General features: G+C 37.5%; 1 protein-coding gene and 1 long non-coding RNA gene across 2 annotated transcripts in view; both read left to right on the forward strand.

The window, feature by feature from the left end:
• Positions 1-10,237: 10,237 nt before the first annotated feature.
• Positions 10,238-27,458, forward strand: part of LOC764348 — a 29,212-nt gene continuing 11,991 nt past the window's right edge. The window contains exons 1-12 of the mRNA XM_030981221.1: positions 10,238-10,364; positions 12,769-13,092; positions 13,338-13,670; positions 13,892-13,924; positions 14,338-14,577; positions 16,144-16,383; positions 16,711-16,941; positions 17,463-17,588; positions 18,362-18,613; positions 25,795-25,907; positions 26,535-26,763; positions 27,151-27,267. Of these exons, the coding sequence (XP_030837081.1) occupies positions 10,238-10,364; positions 12,769-13,092; positions 13,338-13,670; positions 13,892-13,924; positions 14,338-14,577; positions 16,144-16,383; positions 16,711-16,941; positions 17,463-17,588; positions 18,362-18,613; positions 25,795-25,907; positions 26,535-26,763; positions 27,151-27,267 (2,365 nt within the window). The remainder of the gene's footprint in view (positions 10,365-12,768; positions 13,093-13,337; positions 13,671-13,891; positions 13,925-14,337; positions 14,578-16,143; positions 16,384-16,710; positions 16,942-17,462; positions 17,589-18,361; positions 18,614-25,794; positions 25,908-26,534; positions 26,764-27,150; positions 27,268-27,458) is intronic.
• On the forward strand, positions 20,008-22,156 carry LOC115922340. The gene is made up of 3 exons (XR_004063438.1): positions 20,008-20,055; positions 21,545-21,638; positions 22,074-22,156. It is a non-coding gene; the product is annotated as an uncharacterized LOC115922340 (long non-coding RNA).

The following is a 27,458-nucleotide window of genomic DNA, read 5'->3' on the forward strand; positions in this document are numbered from 1 at the left end:
CCTCAAGTCAAAAGGCACAAGTGATTCTAAACCACAGATTGGGCGGCGAGACAAGAGATCAGATGTCACTCGATCTCAGCAGATGACTTAGATTCATTGATTACGTTGTTAAAACGCCATTTTGGTTCTAAAGAAACCTCTCAATCCCTCCAGAAAAGATTTCATGAAAGAGTTCAGAAAGAAGGGGAGTCTTTAGATGAGTTTTCTAGGGCACTGATGTGTATGTATGATGCTATCATAAATTTGGCACCAAGTAGTGAGAAAGGGGCATTCAAAGGCCTGAGGGATTCAGTCCTTAGTGATAAGTTTGTAGCGGGAGCACGTAGTCATAGCACACGCCTTGAACTACGGCGCATCCAATTGGCTAATTCGGGTAAAACATTTTTGGAAATCCGAGATTATGCATTAGATTTGTTGGATAGCTTTGACAATAAGGCCGAGGGTACTACTAAACATGTATACGAGGTGTCAGTTGAAGGGGCAGACAGAAATGTAATCGATCATTTAGTGCAGCAACAAGCTGCACTAGAACAATGTGTGCGGCAACAGCAGACTCTTTTGGAACGTCAGCAAGAGCAATTGTCAGAATTATTGGCAAGACAGCCCCAGGCATCACCAAAATATTCAAGGCAGAAACGTATTCCTAATTGTTTTTATTGTGGTAAGCCTGGTCACATTCAAGCACGGTGGTGGGAGTTACAAAAGGAATTACCGAATAGGAATAATGAATATCAGAATTCTGGCGATTTAAACGCCAATCCCCTTCTCTAGTGTTGGACCAGAGTGAAGAGGGGGAAACTCAGTCGGTCCATGTTGGTAATGTTCATGACGATACACAACTGGCACCTGATGACATTTTAACTAAGTTGGTTAGAGAAAGCCCCAAAGCAGTGGTTGATTTAGCTGGTGTTTCAGTAGAGTGTACTCAAGATACTGGGGCAGAAACCTCTTTGATTAGCTCATCATTTTATTATGAGCATTTGGCTGACAAGTTGAGTAATATAAAGCCAGCAAAGGTATGTGTACGAGTTGTGGGTGCAAATAGGTTACAAGTTCCTATTGAAGGATATGTGGAAATTCCTCTTTCTGTAGAGAATCACCTTTTTGATGCTCATTTCTTAATTGTTGATGACTCTACCCAAGGCAAAGCCCTTATTGACAGTAAGCAAAGTCATGTATTGTTGGGTTGTAATGTGTTATATGATTTAAAAGAGCATGTAAAGGATTTCAATTGGTCAGATGCTGAAGCTTGGAATTTTGTGATGAAATGTTTAGATCTTACAAAGCCTGTAGACCCAAGCCTCAATCTTCAAAGAGGTGTTAAACCAAATGAGAGTGTAAATGGTAGAACTGGTAGAAGACCTGTAGTCATTCATTCTAGACAAGTGCAGACTGTAGTGTGTCAATTGAGAACCCCACCTAATGCTTTGACAGATAAGTTGGTTATAGTGGAAGGAAACCATGAAGTAGGGGAGACTTGTGTAATTTATGATTCTTGTGAGACTAGTAATGGAAAGTCAGTCACAGTTCTTGTCACAAATCTTGGGTCTCAACCTTTAGTAATACCCCCATATACTAAATTGGTAGATGTAACTGAAGTGTCAAGTTCAAATGATATAGTTGTTGAACCTCAAGATCAACACATCAGTGTTTCCATCTTAAACATACTGGTAGAGTTCCCTAGTGGTGCTCCTGATCGAGAGCAGAATGTGCTTGACAGTCAAAATCAAGGTAATCCTTCAAAGGAAGTGTTTACATTCAGTGATGGAAGTCAGTACTCTTTACCACCCTGTTTGGATTTGGAATCTTGTAGGTTATCTGAACATGAAAAAGAAAGAGTGGTACGCTTGATTAAAAAACATGATGCTGTTTTCTCTAAAGGTGATTTTGATGTTGGTTTGTGTACTGAGGTGCCTCATGAGATAAAGACAACTGATGATCAACCGGTTAATCAGCCTTATCGTAGAATTCCTCCCCATTATGTGAAAGAAGTGAAGGACACTCTCAAGCAATTGTTAGATCAAGGGATCATAGAACCTAGTAGTAGTCCTTATGCAAGCCCAGTGGTGCTTGTCAAGAAAAAAGATGGCAGTTTGCGCATATGTGTAGATTATCGTCAGTTAAATAAGAAGACAGTTAAAGATGCTTTTCCATTGCCACGAATCGATGAGTCCCTTGAGGCACTCAATGGTGCAGTTTATTTTTCATCTCTTGATTTAGTCCATGGATATTATCAGGTTGTAATGGATTTTGATTCTAGAAAGAAGTCTGCTTTTCGAGTTCCGTTTGGTTTATTTCAATACAATCGTATGCCTTTCGGTTTGGTTAATGCTCCCAGTACTTTTCAGAGAGTCATGGAATGCTGCTTGGGAGATATGAACCTGACAGAGTTGTTGATTTATTTAGATGACATTCTTTTGTTTTCTCCTTCATTTGATGTCCATTTAGAAACCTTAGATAAAGTTCTTACAAGGCTAGGAGAGTTTGGGTTGAAGGTCAAAGGGAAGAAATGTAGTTTGCTTCAAACAGAAGTTACATATTTAGGTCATGTAGTAAATGCTGAAGGAATTTCTGTAGACAAAGGCAAAGTCCAAAAGGTGTTGGATTGGCCAGTTCCTAAAAATTCAGATGAGTTGAGATCGTTTTTAGGCCTAGCCAGTTATTATAGGCGTTTCGTTAAGAATTTCTCATCCTTGGCAGCACCACTTCATGCTATCTTACCACCAACTGTGAAAGGGAAATGTAAGAAACCAATGCAGTCGTTCGTCTGGTCCGAAGAGGCCCAAATAGCATTTGATGATTTGAAAGTAGTACTGACAAGTGTTCCAGTGTTGAAATATCCTGATTTTTCGAGGCCATTTATTTTGGAAACTGATGCTTCTTTGAAGGGCCTAGGTGCATGTTTGATGCAAGAGGATAGTGATGGTGTCCCACATCCCATAGCATATGCTAGTCGAGGATTAAGAGGTGCAGAGAAGAATTATCCTGATTACAGTTCCTTTAAACTAGAACTCCTTGCATTGAAGTAGGCGGTTGTGGATAAGTTTCGAGATTATTTGATAGGGAGTTCTTTTACTGTTCTGACAGACAATAATCCTCTTGCTCACATTCACACAGCTAAGTTAGAAGCTTGTGCAATGAGATGGGTTGCTCAGTTAGCTGCTTTTAATTTTGACATTAAGTTTCGTTCTGGTAAGAGCAACAAATGTGCAGATGCTTTGAGTCGGTATCCTGAAGATTTTCCTGCAGCAGAAGTGGAACATGTAATGTGTGCAACACTTCATACTACGAGTATCAACAAAGCTGTTCCTCACCAGGCAGAGGTGAATCAAGGAACTTGTAACATTCCGTCGGATAAGGCTCCTCCTGGAATTTTCCCGTCTTTGTCTCCAAGTCAAATGACAGCTTTGCAGAGGTCAGACCCTGTCCTTAAATATGTTTGGAAACGTTGGGATCAAGGTTTGAACCCAAAAGATGTAGTTGGAGGTTCCAATGAGCCACCAGAAGTTAGACGTTGGTTGCGGCAGTGGTCTAGAATTGTTGAGAAGGACGGTGCACTCTGTAGGCATGTAGATGACCCTATACATGGTGAAATCTTTCAATATTTGTTACCAGAATGTCTCCGCTTACAGGTTTTAGAAGGAGCTCATGGCGGGTGGGGCCATCAAGGGGTCACTAGGACCTTTTCCATTCTTAGAAGGCGTGTTTATTGGCCAAGAATGGCAACGTTGGTGCACAGACATGTTAGTCATTGTACACAGTGTGTAATGGCAAAGGCTTCCCAACCACGCACTAGAACACCCATGAGGCATTTGATAGCTTTTCGGCCATTAGAGGTAGTAGCAATAGACTTTGTCAAGATTGATAGAGGACGTGGTGGTGTAGAAGATGTGTTGGTTATTACTGACGTGTACACTAAATTCACTCAAGCAGTGGCCTGTAGAGACCAACATGCTGTGACTGTAGCCAAGGTACTTAGAGACCATTGGTTTACCAAGTTCGGTGTTCCTAGTAGAATACATAGCGATCAAGGCCGAAATTTTGAGGGAGAAGTGATCAAGGAGCTTTGCAAGTTATATGGAATCAAGAAAACTCACACTTCTCCATATCATCCTGAAGGAAACGCTCAAGCTGAGAGATTTAATCGTACTCTATTTGGCTTGATTAAATCTCTAGATCCACAGATGAGACATAAATGGCCAGACTTGTTAGCTCATTTGGTGTTCATGTACAACACAACACCTCACTGCACGACTGGAATAGCTCCGTATACTTTGATGTTTGGTCGGGAACCACTCATCCCACTTGACCAGATTTTGGGTCGTACAGATTGTGATTGGAATCAGGAATTTGTAAAGCAACAATCTGAGCTCCTCGAGCGAACTAATCAGGTAGTCCAAGACAGAGTCAAGCAGTCCTCTCAACGTAATAAAGTGCTGTATGATGATAAAGTCCCATCTTTTGCTAAGGCCATCCCTATGGGTACCCAAGTATTGTTGAAAAGATGTGCATTTCCTGGCAGGCATAAGATTAAAGATGTCTATGAGAGAGACCAGTATGTTGTTGTGTGGCATAACGAAGAAGAGGATGTTTATGCTATTAGGCCTGTGAGAGGGGGTAATGAAAAGGTGGTTCACCGCCGATTGTTACGAATTCCCCCAGTATTGCAAGATGATGACAAATCTGATGATGTTGATTCTGGGGCAGAGGAGGCAATGATCTTGAGAAGAAATGATCCTAATTCTCGAGCTTATGTTGGTAAACAAGAAGTAGGGGAGACCCCTTTTGACTCGAATTTTGAGCAATTGGATGATTCAGACTCAGATGAGGTGTTGATTAGGGGGTACAGACAAGAAATTGAAGAGCCAAGTGTTGGTAATGAACAAGTAGGGGAGATTCCTAATATTGCTCCCATGCCTGTAATTCATTCGCCTCCCGCCCCCGTGCTTCGGCGGAGTACGCGTAGTACACGGGGTAGGCATCGGAATCCATTTCAACTTCCACAATCTAGCATTTGATGTTATTAATTGACATACTACATGCATTTCATACAATTAGTTTCGATGATGTCTTACTCTGTACTTATGCTCAGTTTGCGATGGTATATGTTATATCATAATTCGTAAGAAAATAAGATATGAGTATATAACATTTTGTGTGTGTATCTGAGGTAATTACATTATGTTGGTACCACATAAATTGCTGATATAAAGAGTTCAAATCAAAACTTAATCAATTTTGAAGTTTTATACAGAATATATTGATTTAGTTGTACTGCTGATTTGTAATCAGTGAGATCTGTCAGGCCATTATATAGCGACTATTTTACTTGATCGCTAATATCACTGACCAGTATACAGGTACAGGAACTAGAGCTACATGTACAGTTTACAGTACAAGTTGAAGTTTTGTATATTAGTTGTTAAAGGAAAAGTTTACAAAAAGAAAGAAATTTAGGTAGATTCAAGCCTTTCTATTTTCTCACCAGAGGATGGTAGTTATTTGTTTAAGACTTGTATTACAATATTATACTTGAATGAAATATAGAATATTTCATGATGACCTCACAAGCTATGCAAGTAGTGAGAATATTATCTTAAATGACAGTTTTTGTGTTGGTTGGTTTGATCTCCAGGAGGAGATAGTCAAGTAGGGGAGAGTTGTAGTGATATGAATACAGGTGTTGTACACATATGCAAATATGCACATACATGTTTCCACTGCTTTCTTGAGTGTGTGTATGCAAATATGCACATATCCACTGCACCTTGTGGAAGCCATGACCTAAACAATAGTAAACACTTCCATGAGCATGCATGGGCAATCAGGCATGAATATATGAATAAATGTACATGTACAGTGTATGCAGAGAAGGGATGTTGGTATGTTAGGAGAGGGCATGGGTGTCGATCCCGGGGGGGATGGGGGGATATATCCCCCCCAATATTTCAGGTGGGGGAGATGGCCTGTACAATCATCCCCCCCAATAATTCACCATAAAAATTAAAAAAAATGAAGAGAAAAATTAATGAGAGCCCGATGAGAACAGTTAATGGTTATTACTCGCAAGATGACCATCAATATACACATTTTGCTATCTCATTTTCATAATACATATGTTTTGTATAGTCACTAATGGGCCTAATTAGTGGCCGTTAACACTAACAGTAGTATACAATTCCTTTCCAGAAGGTATTGCGACAAGCATTGCCGGGAGATAACATGCTACCCACCACTCGGGCTGTGCATGCGAAGATTTGAGAACGAAGGTTCCATACGTACATCATGTGGGGAAACTGAATTCTGACAAGGATTAATATAGAGAACAGTACAACGAATCGTTTTCTTTCTCTAATAATTAAGTAAAACGGCAAAGCTTCCGCGCTTTGCGCGGGAGGGGGGCAACTGAATGCAGACTAGGATTAAGAGTTATAATTAAATGAAAAGTAAAATTACACGATACAACGAATCGTCTTCTTTTTCTAATAATTTAATGAAACGTGAAAGATTCCGCGATACGCGCGGGATGGGCGAAAATGATTTCAGACGTGGATTAAGAGTAAAAATCAAATGAAATGTCAAAGCTTCCCCGCTTCGCGAGGGAGGAGGGGGGGGGGGGGGGGAACTGAATTCAGTCAAGAATTAAGAGTCGAGAAAGGTACATCGAATCGTCTTCTTAAATTCTTTAATGATCTAATGAAACGTCAGAGCTTTTCCGCGCTACGCCCGGAGGAAGGGGAACTTGATTCAAATTCAGACAAGGATTGAGAGTCGAGAATGGTACATCGTGTCGTCTTCTTTCTTTAATAATCTAATGAAACGCCGAAGCTTCCGCGCTACGCGCGGAGGGAGGGGAACCTGATTCAAACATTAAGGATTAAGAGTCGAGAATGGTACATCGAATCGTCTTCTTTCTTGAATAATCTAATAAAACGTCAGAGCTTCCGCGCTACGCGCGGAGGGAGGGGAACCTGATTCAAACATTAAGGATTAAGAGTCGAGAATGGTACATCGAATCGTCTTCTTTCTTGAATAATCTAATAAAACGTCAGAGCTTCCGCGCTACGCGCGGAGGGAGGGGAACCTGATTCAAACATTAAGGATTAAGAGTCGAGAATGGTACATCGAATCGTCTTTCTTTAATAATCTAATAAAACGTCAGAGCTTTTCCGCGCTACGCCCGGAGGAACGGGATTCAAACAAGGATTAAGAGTCGAGAACGGTCCAACGAATCGTCTTCTTTCTCTAATAATTTAATGAAACGTCAAAGCTTCCGCGCTTCGCGTGGGAAGGGATAAAACTCCTCCCTCCCTGCACCCAACCCCCTAGGGAGCGCGCTTCGCGTGCTTACTACCCCCCTAAAATGAAATCCTGGCTACGCGCTTGGGGATGGGGTGCAACCTGCCACACGCTTCTATCTCTTGGTTGCTTTGATCCATTGTCGAAAATATTTTGGCACCTATCATCCCCCCAACCACGGATACAAATCGACACCCTTGGGAGAGGGACACATGTTTTAGGGCTCTGAGAAAGGAGGTACTGATATAGGGAGAAGACTCCATGTTGGATTTTTAAGGTGTGTCCCTTGCAGGAGCTAGACGATTCAGTTGATTTATATTGAGAGAGACAGAAAAGAGTTAAGTCTGAACCAATAAAGATGGAACCAAATGGAACCAAATTGAATCCTGCGTCCTTATTGCTTGGCTCGTTACATATGATAAGAAAAAAAATCTACCAGTTATTTTGATTTTTATCAAATTTTTAGATTTTGTAGATTTAGCAATTCCTTTTTGGAATGAAACATGGATTTAGCCGCTTTTGGAATTGAATGGATTTAGCTTCCTTTGGAATGAAACTGTGATATGCTGTTTACTTTCTTTTCGAAAGGTTTTTTTATGTGTGATTTCACTATTATTATTTAAAAGGAAAGGTTTATTGCTGCTAAATTTGAATAAAATTTCAGTGACTTTATTGAGAAAATATGATTTTATTTTTTAGGTACAATAACATGTTTCATTTCAAAAGGAGCTAAATCCACGAAAATAAAATATCTAAAAATTTAGTAAACATAAAAAAAGTCGAAGGGAAGATTTTTTCTTATCATATATTATTGGTCCAGGGTGACACCTTTAACATATATAACAACATGAAGGTATACATGGCTAAAGGGAAAGTGGAGAAATAAAAAAGGCAATTTACTCAGAACTCAAAGTACCCAAAGTGGATTTAGCTCCTTTTGGAATGAAAATCTTCACATATAAAAGGAAGACAAGTAATGTAAAAGGAAAAACGAAGGCCCACGTCATTTACATAGAAGGTAGGTGGACTGCAGATAACCTAGATGTTTTTAATCTAATTTCATCTGGGAGATCATTTCACAGCTTTGTTCCTACAAACGAAATACAAAATTGCCCTTGCGTTGTCTCACATATTGGTTGATAGAGTTAGCCACTTTCTTTATGAAAAAACTATACACTGTAGAAGTAATCAACTGGGTCATACGACGTACAATACATACACATACAAATCGCGCGCGCATGCAGGCGCCGCTCAAAAACTACCACAGACCAACTCACATATCCCTGCACAGACCATGCAAATATGTGCAGGCCTCGCATCACCATAATGTGTACAATATAAATCAGGCAGAGCGCCATAGACATGGTTCGGATATTACTTGCACGCCCATATATCCGATCGCGCTAAGAAAGGTACGTCGCCTTGCCGAAAAATCACGGTGTGCTGCCGCTTGACCGAGAGGTGGCGCTATATAATTACACTGAACACGCCTCGAAAGTAAAATTTTTGATAAATAAAATCATTTGCAGTCGAACAGGTTTTTTTGCATATAAATTCACTCTAATGGAATATTTCGGATTTATATCTTCAATGATGCATTCTTAGACATTTATTATATGTTTTTCATGTTTAGATCATAGTTTCGTTCGCTAATGTGAGTATTGACCAACACTCAACTATCCCTTTAAGTACTGATATTGAGTGAACTCAGTTGAGTTGTGTACAGTGGTGTTTGAAATGTTGAGAATCGTCTAAACAGTTTTGGATACACAGCCAGGGTAGTATAATTGATGCAGCTATATGTGTGTGGGTTCCTACATGTAGATGGGGCAGCGGCTGGAAAGAGGTACACTGTACATAGGCTATGTCAGGAATGTCAATTGTGTCAACATGTCAATCAGTGGCGTAATGAGCTAAAAAAAATTAGGGGCCAGAACAAAATCTGCATCACCACCAAGTAGCACAATGCAGGGGCGGCGGTGCGTCTTCCAAAATAGGTGGGGGGGGGGGGGACCAATGAAAAAGGGCACTTTCGGGAAGAAAGGGGCACCTACAAAGGGGAAAACATTGGTATATACCCCTACATCATCATGATTGTGATTACAATACCAGGGATGACATCAATATTTGTTTCCTTCTTTACGTGGTACAAGATAAGCAGCATACTTTGCAGTTAGGTGTGATGGTCTGAATGTTATTTTTCGAGCGAGCGAATAAGCGATGGAGCAAAAAAATAAAGATTTGTGAGGTCCCACTGCGAAAAATTACATCTTATAAAGAAGACAAAAAACAAGCCCCGATGACTATTAAGCACAATCTAATAAAGACAGATTGAATAGTTCTTTTAATAACAACATATTATAAAATCTATAGATGCGAGCGAATTCTCAGGAAACTTATAGAAAAAGGGGCTGTTAGTCGCCTTGAATGAGGGGTACATGTTATAGAGAAAGGAAACGTGGGCACTTATCAAAAGGAAAAAGGACAGTTATTAGAAAAGAAAAGGTGCTTGTGTCAATGTAAAAAGGGAAATTATCAGTGAAAAATGGCACTTCTTTCACATGAAAAACAACACTCAACAGAAATGAAAAGCACTTATGAGAACAGATATGGGGAATCTGTTAAAGGAAAAGGGCACCTATCAGATTTTAATGGGGGCATTTATCACTGGTATCGAATTAGAAATAAACCATGTTTGAATTTTATTTGGGGGTCAACCGCCCCCCCCATTCCCCCCCCCCCCGCTATCAGTACGCTAGTGATATCAATGTTATACCAAGTGAATGTGCCGTATGACCCAAGGGCCCGCATTCACAAAGGAGGTTTTAACTTAACCCACGGTTTAAACCAAGGAGTTTATAATGAAATACGCCCCCTGTTGAATCTTATCAATTTATAAAATCAAACCAGGTTTATTATCGCTTTTAATTTAGAACTCATGCCCCAACATGAATTGATGCACTTAGCCAGACTTACGACGACGACTATTGAATATTTTAATGTTTTGACTATAGATTCGCCAAATATCCGACCTGACATTTGGATCCCGAGTACAACAAACATTGGTGAGAACTTTTCCTCTTTGATCAAAATATTATAGTAAACTATAATTCTACTCATTTTGTATAAATGTCAATATTTATTTCACAGACCTTCTCTTTTACATCATTATGAATCGCCATATTTATCTTTTTATCTACGTTAGGCCAAACAAAAAAAAATCATTGGGTTGTCCTCGATTGGTTTTCTGGAGTAGAGGCGGGCGGGCGTTTTTTTTTTTAAACTTCAATTTTTGTGTGTCTTTTTTTTGATTTTTTTTCTTCCCCATTTGTTTATATTTAGTTTAAATACATTTTTTCCATGAACAAAAAAAAAAAAAAATGGGATGTCAAGCATTTAAACAAACAAAATCTATAAAACACTTTAATATGGTAAAAGACTAGTTTAATGTACAATGAATATCAAGACCAACACAGTAGGTATTTTTGACTTTGAAATACAGCACCTTTTAAATCTCCATTGTACTACTTATAGCTACTTAGGCCCTCTATATAGTAAACAATGCCTAATCGGTGACCATTGGTCCCCATGATCCTCTTTATCTTATGTTATCTGAGAGCTGATTTGATGAGATAACCACCTGTCCAGTGACCTTGCAGGGTGGTCTAATCCCTCCTGTAAACTAGTACAGATGGGCTTTAAAATGAGTTTAAGAATGCTCAGAACCTGATTTGAATGAACGGCATTATGACATAGAAAAATAAAAATGGCCAATTTAATAAATCCAGAATTGCGTACTTAAAAGACCAAACTGGCAACGGGACGCATTTTGATCCTTGCAAATGCATAAAATAGTATGTTTGGCATTTAAAATTGCTACCCCCAAAACAAATCAAAAAAAAAAAAAAAAAAAAAATAAAAATACGAGCGGCCCAAAAATGACGAGCGGGCGGTCGAGAACACCAAATGATTTATATTTTTTTGGCCTTACCAATTCTTCCTCATATTGTCAGACTAATGATATCAGATTTTGTTTGCATTACCATAAGACCTAAACAAAAAATATGTTGTATTGCCCTTTGCGACCGACCCCAAAATCTTGAAATCTACGGTCGGCTTTTAAAAAATTTTAGAAAAAAATTGTATTAAAGCATTCAAAACTGAGAAATATCAGCCTAAAGAGGGAGTAAAAAAAAAATTCCGACTGACCGACCCATGTTTTGGCACCTAAAGGGCAATACAACATGTTTTTATGCCTCCGCCACCGAAGGTGGTGCCGGAGGCATCATGTTTTCGGGTTGTCCGTCCGTACGTCCGTAGGTCCGTCCGTAGGTCCGTCCCGTTTGACCGTTATCACAATATCTCAAGAACCATTTAAGATTTAAACTTAAGACTCGGGAATAGTATTTATCACCATAGGAAGACGATCTGATTAGATTTTGGAGTACGTAGGTCAAAGGTCACAGGTCACAGAGGTCAACTTATGAAATTCCTTGTATTGAGTTTGTTAGCGCGATATCTCAAGAACCATTTGAGATTTAAACTTCAAACTTAAGGATAGTATGTATCACCATAGGAAGACGATCTGATTAGATTATGTCAAAGGTCAAGGGTCACAGAGGTCAACTTATGAAATTCCATACATTGAGATTGTTATCATGATATCTCAAGAACCACTGGAGATTTAAACTTCAAACTTAGTGATAGTGTGTATCACTATAGGAAAACAATCTGATTACATTTTGGAGCACGTAGGTCAAAGGTCAAGGGTCATAGAGGCAACTTATGAAATTTCATACATTGATATTGTTATCATGATATCTCAAGAACCACTGGAGATGTAAAAACTTCAAACTTAAGGATAGTATGTATCACCATAGGAAGACGATCTGATTAAATTTTGGAGCACGTAGGTCAAAGGTCAAGGGTCACAGAGGTCAACTTATGAAATTCCATACATTGAGATCGTTATCGCGATATCTCAAGAACCACTGGAGAATTTTCACTTCAAACTTAATGATAGTATGTATCACCATATCATAATATCTCAAGAACCACTGGAGATTTAAACTTCAAACTTAATGATAGTGTGTATCACCATAGGAAGACAATCTGATTAGATTTTGGAGCACGTAGGTCAAAGGTCAAGGGTCACAGAGGTCAACTTATGAAATTCCATACATTGAGATTGTTATCATGATATCTCAAGAACCACTGGAGATTTAAACTCCAAACTTGTTTAAATTGCTCTATGGCGGAGGCATCATTTTCGACTGCGCGCAGTCAAAATTCCATCTAGTTTTTTTTAGGCCTAATAATGATATTTTTATAAAAAATCCACATATCGGGAAATAACCCATCAAGATGTGAGGGGGCTTGGCAACCATAGTCAAATAAACACTTGACTTGAGCATACAAAAAAAAATCAACGAACCTGTATTAAAATGTCCTCCCTTACTCCTGATGTAGGGAGCCATCTTGAAGTTCGTTTGGTTGATGGACCAAACAATGCTACAGGTAGAGTCGAGGTACGGTACAACACCAGCACTGCTTGGGGAACAGTATGTGATGATGGATGGGATTTGAGAGACGCCAATGTCGTGTGCAGAATGCTAGGGTTCCTCAAAGCAACAAGTGCACCAGGCGCGGCTGAATATGGTCCGGGTTCTGGATACATTCTTCTTGATGAAGTTGAATGTACTGGATTAGAAATTAGCCTCGAAGACTGCATCAAGAGTGAATTTGGAGTCAATAATTGTGGACACGAGGAAGATGCTGGTGTCATCTGTTCAGGTATGATGTAACCCTGTTTGTGAAATTTGAAAAGCCTTAATATACAAGTCTCGTTTTTTCTCCATTATATGTCTTCTCCATATCCCTCTCTTCACTCCTCATCTCACTTTTTCCTTTTCTATTCTCTCTATTCTCTCTTACTCTATCTAAATTGTCTTCTTATATTTATAACTGCTTCTTTGTTTGATATTCTTGTTCTCTTCCATACTCAAAACCTGAATTCATAATATATCATTGTATTTCAGATCCTATCTCTCTTCAAGTCCGTCTCGTCGATGGTCCAAATAACAACTCGGGAAGAGTTGAAGTGCTAGAAAGGGGATCTTGGGGAACTATCTGTGATGACGGCTGGGATGGTAAAGACGCTAATGTTGTATGCAGAATGCTGGGGTTCTTCGGTGCAGCATATGCACCTGTGCAAGCTACATACGGTGAAGGGCTAGGAAACATCCCACTCCGTAATGTGGATTGTATTGGGACAGAAAGCAACCTGGGAACATGTTTTCATGATAGACCTGAACCTTTTGACTGTAATCATGACGAAGATGCCGGTGCTGTCTGCTTGGTTCTTATCCCAGGTATAGTGAAAGGAATAGAATAGTCCTTAAATCCATTAATATGCAAATGTGTCCTGCTTTTATAGTTTGGAAAAAAAAATACCATGTGAGTAAATAAATACATTTGATAGATATTTGATAATTTAACACAACGTAAGACATACTTGTTTTTTGCTCAGTACACTTATTTGGTTTTTGTTACATAAAAGTTTAACACTTCCTTTTCATTGTAATTTGAACAGATGGTTCCATGATCTTGGTATCATTGTGGAATGGTAAGTAAAGAGAGAAAAAGAGACTGGAATAGCTGATAGATGCCCGCTCTACATGTCACCTTTTAGCAAATTGATGATAAAAGAGCTTTGATTTCATGACAATCAACAGTGATAAGCAGAAATCTGCCAGGATACTCTTCTCGTTGAGCCATAAACGTATGATATATATACATATCAAAGATTCCAGAAAGAACGGGGAGGGGGCGGGGGGTAGGGGGAGGAAGGCACATTTGCCAAATTATACATCCAGGCACGCATAGGGTACTGCTTTCTTAACGAATAATAATTTTCTTTTTTGAATCCTAGTGTGTGTATATTATGAATTAGGCTCATACTATCTGTTATCGGAAGATATAACTAATCAGTATACTGTAATTGAAATCTTAATATTTATATTGATTTTGAAAATGAAGGAACAATGTTCGGGCTACAATGTCCAGACCTCGTATCAAGCACTGATAAAGGTCTTACTACATCATCTACTGTCATCATAGTCCCACGCGTGGATGGTTTAATTGGCTATCAGAACTTCTCTGTGGGCTGTACGTATACTTCACATGATGTATTTTACTATGGAGACACTTGGGTTGTCTGTGCTGCACGAGATGATCTCGGAAACTACGTGACATGCGATTTCACGGTCACTGTCACAGGTATGTAACAAAAAGGAAGAATTGCAACAACAGGAGTATAAAATATGAAATAACAGGATATGTTAAAGTCTCTACATATACACACACACACACACAATCAGTGCGTTTATCTTCATCACCTTGAAGCAGCACTGACACTGGAAGAAGAAGTAAACTGTATCTGCGATTCAGTAGACACTCTTGTTATTATAGAGTATTTCAGGAATTGATTACGGTTATACTTTGGTATAAATAGAAAAATCTGGTATACTTTCTGAAGGCCCGCACTCTGTTTCATGTACATGAGAACTCGATCCTGAATCATAGTCGAAAGTGCTGTGAAGAACATATTGATGTCAAAAAAATACATGTAGCAATGCTCTTGAAATAACTCTTGTGCCTGGTATAGTTTGATCACAATTATCAGTTACTGTGTTTTTCAACAATTACCTTTAATTCTTAAAAGGATAGTTGACTTCTGTTGCAGAGGGCGCTACACAAAATATTTTTTTTGTGAGATAATGAAAAACTGAGTGTCAAAATTTGAAAGAAAATACAATTTAAATGATAAAATCATCTTTGTTTGATCGAAATCAGTTCAGAGATGGCTGAAATATCCATAAATAAAACGATTTCTAATACTTGTGTACCCCCACAAATATTCGATAATTTGAAAAAGCCGTTGAAAAAAACGAAATAGCGCCTTTTACGTCGTATTTCAGCCAGTGCCGATGTTGGCTTTTTTAATTTTTTTTTTTTTTTAGCTTTTTCGTGTCGGTTATATTACGCACAACCAGCCGGCCCATGTGTTGTTATGTCTAATTAATTAATTAATTAACTATTTGCTAAATTTCACACATATTGGGGTCTAAATTACCTTCAAAGCAATTTTAGGTCCTAAATGGGCACTAGAAATGTCATAGATAGAATAAGAGCAATAACCATGCACATTGAAGACATTTGTGGTCTGAAAACAGAACTCAACTATCCCTATAAAGTTCACAGTACAGTTAATATATTTTGGTATGAATAGAAAAATTTAGTATACATTCTCCGCAATCTTTTTCATGTACACGAGAATTCCTGAATCATAATGGCCAGTACTGCAAAGTATACAGTTCAGTTTATTTTATAAGTTTTATTTGCAAAATACGTTGAATTCCTCTACCTTTATATAACTTATCGTTAATCAATTCTATCATTGTTTTTTTGTTTGCAGTATTAGGGTCTGTAATTAGTAAAGATATTTTAAGATCCAGTAAGTTACACTATATTGCCCAACCTCCCCCCGAAAAAAAGAATCCCCCAAAATGTTCTCCATTTTAGTGGTGTTGGATGGTTCAGCCATTGAGAGGAGTCACCGGCGTCATGGGTAGGGGAGGTTGCAATCAAGTGATACGAGAGAACACGCCCAAAATTAGACGATAAGTGGCAGGGGTCGTTAAACTTATCCCCCCAAAAAACATTGACCTTGACCGTTTTCTTTTATTTTGGTTACCTTTTATCCATTACATTTATACAGTTGTGCCCCATGAATTAGGCCACCACTCACTTTATTATTGGTTGTCCCAAAATTTGTATTTCAAGATGGCGATCCTCCCCGTTTGGACTGCCCTGACGTAACTTCCACCACGGACCAAGGTCTTTCTACATCCTCCCACATCACCCTCAACCCACGGGCATCAGACAATACTGATCTTCGTCCGTCTGTGATCTGCTCTCATACCTCCAGTGATGACTTCCAGTTTGGAGATACCAATGTTACCTGTAATGCTACGGATGAATCAGGAAACACTGGCATTTGTCTGTTCGTGGTTACAGTAGAAGGTATGATACAACTTTCAATGCTCGTTAAGATACTGACACTATGAATATGACTGACAAAGAAAGTGGACAAAATATACAGTTCCTCAGGTAGACAAAGGAACATCCCTTCACTGCTATTATGTAAAAAGGTGAATATGCATGTGACGCCTGTTCTACACATTTTTACATAATAGCAGTGAAGAGATGTTCCGCTTTCTTTGTCAGTCATATTCATAGTGTGAATAAGTATTAAGCAAAATAAGGAAGTTGACCTTAAAACATTAATTTCGGATTAAGATGATATATATACACTATAACTCTTAAACTAGTTTTGTCTTGTTTTCGCAGACAACGAGCCTCCTAGTTATGAATGCCGTGACCAAACATCCGTTGCAGATCAACGTCTTGCTATCATGGCTTTCATCCCATCTGTGTCAGACAACTTAGATCCCGATCCGTTCGTTAGCTGCTCTCACACATCCATAGATCTCTCTTATCTTGGAGACACTAGCATCACATGTGAAGCTAAAGATTCTTCTGGAAACATTGCCGTCTGTACGTTTATGTTTACTGTACAAGGTATGGACCATTGCGATCAGGCTTTGTACATGCATCTATACATGGATATACACTAATCCTATCATTAATAATTGTATCAATATTATTATTACTATTACCTCATGATACGTACATTTAGTAGATCAGCGCGATGTAAGCAACAAAAAATCCTGTTAATAGGCACTATCATCATGATAATAAACCAAGTTGACATTTGTAAAATGTTAGTTCTTACCTAACCAATATATCTCCATGGCGAAAGAAAGAGTAAGTTTCAGAAGACATTATTGGCTACAAATACCTGTATCTTCTTTCTTAAGGTCATTAGTGGCTTGTCATGGATTTTTAACCGTCTGCAGCCTATGTGCTTTCTTCATCGCTTACCGCTACCTGATGGAAAACCGATGGTTGACCGAATTTTTGTTGTTTCTTGATTCTCGGGGGAGGGGGCGGGGGTGTAGCTCATCCCCATTTCTGCTTCATATACCTACGTTAATTTTTTTCTCTATCTGTCGCCATTTCTTTGAATAAAAAACCTACAGACCCTTGTATGGTGCGTGATCCGTGTATCAATGGTGAATGTAGCTATATTGGATCAGGACAATACAAATGCGACTGCTATGATCAATACGAGGGTACTCATTGTGATGTCATCCTTCACCCCACTCGTGAGTCTTTACTATTTAAACAAATATTTTGTCTATGTAAATGTAATTGAATGAAATACAATCAATAACGTTGAATTTAGTAATTGGCTGATTACCTATTGGAGACGACAGGTTAAACAGTGGGTGCTAGTAAATAAGAATACCATGGAAGTCATATTGGTTGTTTCGTTCTAGGTTTGATTGAGGTTCCTCCCGTCATGAATGTTCATCAATTTACCTTGTTAAATAGTTAGGGTAACTGCCTTAAACATGATTTTAATGTTATTTTATCTGAGGAGACACCCCATATAAGTGAGTAGATATGAAATAGGCTGAATGCATTTGATTTTACATAGGCTATGATAAACTTAACCTCACAATCTCACAATATGTAATAAAATACACTGACCTAAGATAATAATAATGATGATAATAATAATTTGGATTTATTGAGCGCCTAATTACCAAATACCGTTTCTAAGCACTTTACAGATATTATCACCCCGGTCATCGTATTTATTCACATACATTGTACACCATCTCCACTCCCTTGGGAATATCCCTACTATATGGTCACTGTGAGGGCATAGGGCAGTTACTAACACAAAGGCCTTCTTTATCCTACCAGGTCCCCATTTATCTTCTTCGTATGGAGTGGCAAATGTAGATTAATACGTTCTAAAAGACATTAGTGCCATGTGGAGAATCGAACCCACAACCTTTGAATTTCAAGTCAAGTGCTTATAGACTGCTCGACTATGACACCTCTAACTCCTCATTCTTTTCAAATACAGATCCTGTTGAAGTAGCCAGTCATCCTGAGAACCACACGGTGAAGATGGGCACCCCCGTAGAGTTCACATGCAGTTTCAACAATGCTAAATCTTACATGTGGTACAAAGATAAGCACCCTCTACCCACCATGAGAAATCAGCATATTCTACGTATACCATCAGTTTCCGAAAGTGATATTGGATATTACTTCTGCAGAGGCTTTGGAAATGGACCATATAAAGATACAAAGATGGCATCTATCTACATTGAAGGTGAGGTTAAAGAATGTTGTGATTTGCGCTTATCTTTCCACCAATATGCTTGCCCTATATTACAGAACCTGAAATCTGTTTCTTGTTATATTATAATGACAGGTAGGGTTTGTAAAATAATAATTTTGAATCGCTGAAGGGGGTTATATTTTCCAAAGTCGTTATGATCACAAGGGAAACTATAACTCCCGCGCTGTCTGAAAAACATATATTACATCCCCATCCAGTTAATATTTGTTATATTTGATAGCCTTGATTATTATAGTATTAATGACTGCTTTGAGAGAAATGGTTGTTTTTATACGCTCAAGGGAAGGTTAGAATTGTGCTATTACCCGAGGCGTAACAACTATTTCTCGAATATTAAAGCAGTCATTAATACTTTTATATGCCGAAAAAAAATAGACTAAAAAAAAAAAAAAAAAAAAAAAAAAAAAATCAAAAATCAAAAAACTTTTGTCGAAGATGGGATTCGATCTCTTGCGTACAAAAGGTGATGTAGCTAAAATCAGCGCCTTAAACCGCTCGGCCATCGCGCTCTGTCACCATATCAGGCAGTTTTCTCTAATATATACAAAATGGATTGAAAACGGCTTCGCGTGGTGGATGCTTCGCCGCTGCTCCATTAAACGGGCCCTTCTTTTACTTTTGCAATGCATATTGGCACGAACTTAGATCAAGATCTATCGGCAGATGTTGTTTTTTTGTTTTTGGAAGTTTATTTTCGTCTTCATGTCAACAATGCAAGATAAAATTGTCGGTAAGATCGATCGAGATTCAATTGTATTGAAATTACCGACCAATTCTTCGCACACGTACGGTATCCTCGATCGCTCAGACCATTTTTAACATGTAAACCTATGGGGTAACCATGGAGACTGAACTATTTTCCCGGTAACCATGGTTATTGGGATTTTAGAACTGTTTTAACCATGGTTACTGGGAATTTTCGGGAACAGTTAAAGTTTATGAATGCAATTTCGACCAATCAGATTGCTGGATTACTTAAGTGAGGTATATAAAATATGTTAAAAATTAATGGTAATTGCGATCTTTTTTTTTCTCAAGCAGTAAGGCTTGCGAGCATGCGTGGTGCTAAGACAATGCAACTAATGGGTACGCGCCAGTGCACGCACGGTTGCTTGGATAGGTTATGACCAAAGACGTTTAAATATAATTACTAGACGGAAAGCAGCACGCGCGGAAACCATGCAGACGAATGTGATTAGGCTCCGCCTCTTTTGGATCATTTGAAGACAAAATAAGCACCCGAGGCGGCTTTTTGATTGGATAAGTGCCTCATGAATATGTATTTTATCGATAGTATCGTTTAAGAAACCGGATAATATATTTGACCTCATTGCGTCACTTTAATTATGCAGATTTATGCACGAAGCTACTACACTCGCACAAACTGAGAAGAGTTAGTTCATTGAGAATGGGTGAGTAATTGATTGAAATATGAGTAGATTAAGTGAATTTAGTCATCAATTTTGAAAAAACTGCAATAATCTTCGTGATGTACGGTAATTTCGTTACATTTGGAGACCGTTCTCAACAGATTTTGGGGGAAAAGACTAGGAAATTATTGCTCTTGAAATTGAACTTTGATTTTCATCGTCATGAAGTAGTTTGACTGCGGTTTGCTGTCATTTCACCCTAGTACTCCAGTTAGGGGCCCGGCCGTTCCGGCAGGCCCACCCCGGGGAATTTCGGTGCTCATTTGCATCAAGATCAAACTTTCTAATCAAGTTTTATTTCAGATCTGATCGTCATCATGAATCTAATTCACCAACCATCGATTTAATTTAAATCTAGATTTAACGTTACACCTTAAAATAATCTACGAAGCATTATTTTTTTGATAATCCAAGTGGATTAATTCTTGTTAAAATCTTTAGTAGATGTGGACTCTGATGGCTCAGTGCCATCCGTTCGCTCAGTTGCATCATCGGTACGCGGTGCGTGTCAACTTTATTTAGACCAAAATTATCTGTGACCATTGATAATCAAACAACTCCAAATCCTATTCATCAAGATGTAAACCTGAAACTAATAAAATATATTTAAAAAATATGAACACTAGGATTTGTTTATTTAATATTTAGATTATGGTGGGTCCAGTATGCTTGTCAAGTTGTCATTATTTATACTAGTCTAGAGTCTAGACAGGCCTACTCGATCTAGATCTAGATCTAGACCCTAGCTATCAGTGGCGTACGCAGGATTTTTTCAGGGGGGGGGGGGGTTAACATTTTGAAATCGGGCCAAAAACTTCGCAACGACCCAGCCAGCCGCTGAATAAGGGGGGGGGGGGTAAGAGGAATTTGTTTTGGGGGGGAGTCATCTTTTTTAGGTCATGCATTAGATTTTTTTTTCTTTCTAGGATTTTTAAAAAAATTGTAGACTATTTAAAAAAAAAAATGAACACTCAAAAAGGGGGGGGGGGGGGAGGGGGTTCCAGAAAAACATACACATAGATCTATTAACCCCCCCCCCCTGCGTACGCGCCTGACCCCTATTAATTCTTTTAATATATTAGAGATTTTTTTCTTCTCCAAATTGTGCAGTTCATGTTGATAAATCTATTTGTTTGTGTAAGAGAAGACCCCTAGTCCACAATTATGTTTACTTATGTAGTCCACTTCTTCTTGTCTTAATAAACCAATTCTACTTAAGACTACTTTATACATTGTATGTATAGACCTCTAGGCCATATAAAGCACTTTTGAGGCACAAGTTAAATCTTCCATTTAATTTTAACTTGTACTGTGGTCCATTAAATTGGAATGTTGATTTCCACACCATATTAAAATTAAGGCCAACCATGACATGAAAAATAGCTTTCATGCTAGATCTATTTTTATTTTGTTAAGGAGAAAGGGACGCCTTGATTGTCTAATTGATTTTCTTTTCTTTTTGTTCCAACAGATTGAAACTGATGAAGAGCTGGAAGGAGTTAACTGATGAGTAGACATTACAACATTTCTTATATTTGCAAGATGAAGCTGAAAGTCCCATGCAGGTAAAATTTTCTGGATATTTAGCACACAAATATTAAACGACCATCTATTAATTCACTAAAAAGGAAATGGAACTAAGTTTATGTTGCAGGTGTATTATAGTGGAGGGGATATTTTATTCTAGTTCTTCCCTTTCTTTGTTTACAAAGGGATTTGTCCTTATTTACAGGAGGTCCTGTGTGCAGAAGAACGATGTCTAATGCACATTCAAAGCACTACATAATAATAATAATGATCATATATGTAGGGTATACACAGGACCCCTCATTACTTTTTTTTTTGTAAGTGGTCCTTTCACTTCTTGAGCAATTATGAAGATGAAGAAGAACACAACATAAGATTAATGAAAGTCTGTTTATAGGAATGTATTATGGTTGATATGTATCTATTATTATCACTTTTTAATTGAAGTACCTACATTTTTTTCTCTTATGTAGGATGATGCTTCTCTACAGTGGATGATGAAGGCATGCTGATTACAAACCCAGGAGAGGAACAAAGAACAGATATTGACAGAATCACCTTATCTAGAGATGCGGGCCTACTACACTTCATACGAGCAAGTGTGCTAATATACAATGTAGGTACCCCCAATAAACTATTGTAGAACACATATCATGCAGAAAGTTATAGATCTGACAAAGATATTTTTCATTGTCCGTTACTTGTAAAAGAATACTGAATATCACAATTGTGATTTAGATATAAAATAAAATTTTGATATAGATGAAATATAAGTCTACATTACGTATGCTTCAGTAGCATTATTTCCAGCACATTCACTGGTCCAAGTTGTTGGGTCATTTTATGTCCCATACTTAACCGAGTATTAATCAATTATGAGCACAAGTTCACAATACAAGTAAATTGTACACGTATTACTTATTTCATACCTTGTCTGATCCAAGCTCCAGCAGGCCTATCGTCAGAAATAATCTAAGATGTGGTCAGTAACTAGTCTTGTAGGAAAAATAGTTTAGGTTTGCCCACTAGAATCCCAAGTGAATATTAGTCCTTCCTCTTTTTGTCAGAGCAGGTATCAGGGTGTATGTTATTAGTTGTTGTTTATTTTCTTATGCACTGTATCTTATTTTATTTTTCCATTCAACAGACTTGGGTTATCATCTCAGCCTTTTCTTCTGAAAACTAGCCTACATCTTCATCGATGAATGCATAAGACATCTACATGTACATGGGACTACGTCTTAAAGATGCCACCCTCATATAATGAAAGAGGACAGTAGAGATGGGTTTAAACTTGAATATTTACATACTATTTATTTATTATTTGTATCATATGTTTGTAGAATACCACATTTAAAAAAAGCTAATGAATTTATCATCTTGTCAACTTTCAAATAATTAAAGATAACTAATCATCAATGAATAAAGATTAACATTTTAACAATGTCAACTACCATCTTATGGGATGAAACTGAGGGCTGGGCAGAAAGAAATTTCCTTGAAATTTGAGTGATAAAGATCTATCAGTCTATATCAAAGATTGAATTAATCAATGATATTTTAATCATAATTATACATGTTGAAATTCATTTACCTCAGTCTATGGACTTCTGTATTTGCAGTTTTGTAGATTATTACATTATTGCTGCTTCAAGTATTGTATGTAAGAAGGTTTGAAAGACAACCCTCTAAATGCACCAAAAATATGAAAACTGCTAATCATCATTGCCTTTTGTATCCAAACTGCTAATTTTAATAGAATCATGTTTTCATACTTCCTAGCTTAAAAAAACGGGGGGGGGGGGGCTTGTTATCCTCTTCCTGGTGCTGTTTCTACATGGACCATGTAATAGGTTGCAAAAGTGTAAAAAATATTATATTTGTTATATATATTAGAAGGATTTAGAAAATGAAAACGTTTTGAATTATAGAATTACTGTTGCTAGAAGAAATGGCAGTATTGATGTGTAAGGGAAGGGGGTGGTTTTCCCAGTGAAATTAACGGTATACCAATGTCAAATTGATAACAGAGAGAAAACTATTCCTAAAAATAAAATTATAAAGGACATGGGCCTCCTAACTAACTAACCCTGGTACCACTTCTGGGTTTGTTTGTTTGTTTGTTGTTTTTGTGGGTTTTTTTAGGGGGGGGGGGCAACCCAATTCAAAATTTCCAGTGTTAAATTACATTGTCTTTAAACAAAAATGATGTCAAGATGTTGAAAAACAATGTTTCACTTTCCGTTTTCAAGTTAGAAAATTTGAATAAAATGATTAACATATTTTCCGATCTCTCTGGTCTCTACATTAAACATGTTCAAAGCTCCTGCAAAGGCTGCAAAAAGGAAAAGTGAAGAATCCAAGTGAAATGTGGACAGTAATGGAGTGAATATGGAATGGTTGATTGTAGTTGATAACGAGTAAATGTAAATGAGTGGTAATAACACGACAGAAAGTGAGACAGAAAGGAACTACAACAGGTTGTTCAGTCAAGACAACAAACCGTTATGGGTGGAGAAAAACCATCCACTTTGCCACATAATTTGTTTGTCTAAAATAAGGAAACTTTATACATTAGCATAATTAAAATGTATAATCATAGTCAGAGAATGTGTTGTTATATGGCTTATAGCATGTTTGATTTAATAAAACAAAAACAGACCCAGTTATTGATAGACTAAAAAGGGAATAAGATCGAGACAATATCAGTATTTCTTATTCAATGAAGTTGAGGCCACTCCCCCATATTAAAAAACAACAACAACACAACAACGAGTGGGACTTTCAAGGTCCACTTCCCGATGCATCCTGGGTACACCAGCTGTCATACTGGTGATCGATAATACAAGTTCGAGCGCGTATTTCACCTCACGGTGATCGCATCAGAATAATCCACGCTGATTCGCTGAATCACTTGCGTTGCGAGCGCGCAGCGTGATGAATAAATTACCCATAATTCCGTACAGTAGATTATTTGACCTCTCTAATTACGCTGATACGCGTATTGTCTTTTACCATGTAGTTAACATAATTCCAGTACACTTTTCGTGGGGATCATCCTACAGAATGCATAATTCATAAGGCTCATGAATTATGCAAGGGGGCTTATTTTGGCTTCTAATGGATCCGGACAAAATGGCGGAGCTTGGGGGGCCTGGTTATGACGCAAATATATAGGGTGGTATTCCGGTAGCGCGTACTAAGTTAGCGCATGCTTAGTTAGTTCACACTTTTATGGAGTGCCTGTTGTGAACTAATTTACCCTGAACAGATTATTTTAATCCTTCAATGAAAAGTGTCCAAAAAATTAATTTTGCACTGAAATAGGAAGAAAAAGATAATATGAGTATAAACTAAATTTCAACAAAGTCCTTGGTAGATTATCTTTGTCATGAATATTGAAGGAGGAAGATGAAACCTAGCATTCCATAGAAGTGCGAACTAAAATTCTTGTTTAGTCTGGACTTAGTCCCAGCTTAACTTAAGAGAATACCACCCATAGTTATTATGGTGAGCTCTAGACTAATCAAACCTTTGTATCTGGAAGAGCTATCTAATACTGCCAGCTAGTGTTTATATGAATTGTGCATGTTCCAGTGTTCAATATAATAATATATACATGTAGGAACCAACAAAAAAAAAAAATCAGGATTTCTTGTTTGATTTTATATTTCCCTGAATATAATGACCCAAGAGAAATTTGGACTTTTGGAGATGAATATAATTATGTTCTATCAAAAAAAGGAAATGCATGAATTATATTTTTATTTGGATTTAGGCAGGCCCCCTCAATTACATTTGGGTTACCTTTGCGTCAGATGCGCGCAGCTGAGACAATGCAAACAGTGGGTACGCACCAAGAAGAGACATGCGCAGCCTTACTTTTGTATGCGTTATACCAGAATAAAAAAGAAAGCAAAGTGTTATTATTGCACGATGGTATACATATAACAGATATAAGAAAAACGTACCCTATCATATATCACAATATATATTGTGCACACATCTTTTTCCAAAGAACCAATTGGTATACCTAGCTTTCATGCAATGTATATTGAAGGATTATCTCAAGGCAACTCAATTGTGCAAGAGTCATTTAAAAAGAATACGAAAAGATTATAAGTAAAAGGCAATAATGATGTTCCGGAAACTACAGTATTAAAATATAATATATTGATGTTTCTCTTGATGCAGGTTTCACTAATATCCATCTTTCTAATTTGAAATTCAATCTAACTTCGAATGATGGCCTCTCTGAACGTACTTCCCGCCACTATCTCGAGATATCGCTCAACATCAGCAATTATGTAAGTACTAAGAAATATAGGAAAAATTGAAGACATGGACCAAACATGCACACAGATATGACAACAATACATTGGATTATATTAAAATGTGCCTTAAAAACGAATAGGTAGTTGCTCTCAATCTCTTCAGTGTACAGTGTATACCCGATGACTGCGATTTTAATTGTTTGAAAGATAAAAGGGCGTTTGATATTTAAATCAACTTTTGAAATTATTTTGCCTGTATTAGCCTACCACAAACTTTTATTGAAAATCAAATACAAAATATTCAAACAATACTAATAATATAAGATATAATTGATTTACATAAAATGTGAAAACTGAAATACCGAAAAATACATACTGTAGATGTAATTGAAAACTTGAAAGTATGGAGGTAATTAAATCATAGAATCAAGATAAATGCAGAGGCCAACTATTATAAGCATGAATGCTTGAGTCGATAGCAACCAGGAGGAGGAGGGGGGCACATCACGCTGTTATAGGAGTATGTAGGAGAATGGAGTGTCACATATACAAATTCTATGTACCTCTTATGTGTATATAATGTAGTAAAAAGAAATAGAAATAAATGTATATTATAACAAAATCGTATTACATCATGATACCTTCTGTTTTTTTTAAAAGGTACTTGAAGGTCTTAAGAATAATACCTCTATCAAGGACCTGTCACCATCGGTGGTATGCAGCGCCCTCACCAGACAAGGAGGTGTGGTTGCTGACCTGAATGTCTACATCAAGAATTCCAATCTGACTGCATTTGATGAACTAGATCTTGTTAGTCAAGCTCTTGATAGACTGGCTGAAAACTCGAATGGTTTTCTGGATGTAAGAAGTGTAGAGATCGAGAACACAGGTAAGGATTATAGTCATGGATCATCTTTGTTTATAGGGAGTCAATCTTGACTTCTATTAACAGACTAATAACAAAAAATAGATTGACACAGAATCATTTTACGACTGTTAAAGATTACACATAATTATTGTCTGCATTTACGATTGTCATAGAAAATTTACAGTAGCTTGGAAATGAGCAAAAGAAATATTATGCCTTTAAAAAATGTGATTGTGAGTGAATGTAGTTTGCAGCACGTTTAGAGTCTTTATTATATTGTTCGTATTTACAGTTTCTGTATTTTCAAATGACATAAATCCATTTTTAATAGAAATGCGAGGCTATCGCCAGAACTCAAAACTGCTTGCTTCTTGTATCTTTTGTTTTTCTTATATTCATGGAACCCAGCGATCTGTAAGAATACGACATGGATGTCATCACGTTTTGGACTAATCAGTTTCCTAGAGGGTGAGAACGGAACATGGTTGAACTCAACTGAAGTATGTCCATTTGACACAACGAACGGTAAATTAGGATGCTTCTAATGCACGTTCTATACCTGCCTCTATCTCTCCCTTCTGGAAATTAAAATGTAATTAGTCAATATGATTCTAATTGATTTAAATTAACAAATGGGCTCCTCTAGACAAAGGAATTTTGCATTAGTTATATATGAACATTAGAGGATTTAAGTTTTTACAGCTACATATTTGTAT

The sequence above is a fragment of the Strongylocentrotus purpuratus genome, unplaced genomic scaffold, assembly GCF_000002235.5.
Source record: "Strongylocentrotus purpuratus isolate Spur 01 unplaced genomic scaffold, Spur_5.0 spur5_scaffold_11, whole genome shotgun sequence".
NCBI classification, from domain to species: domain Eukaryota; kingdom Metazoa; phylum Echinodermata; class Echinoidea; order Camarodonta; family Strongylocentrotidae; genus Strongylocentrotus; species Strongylocentrotus purpuratus.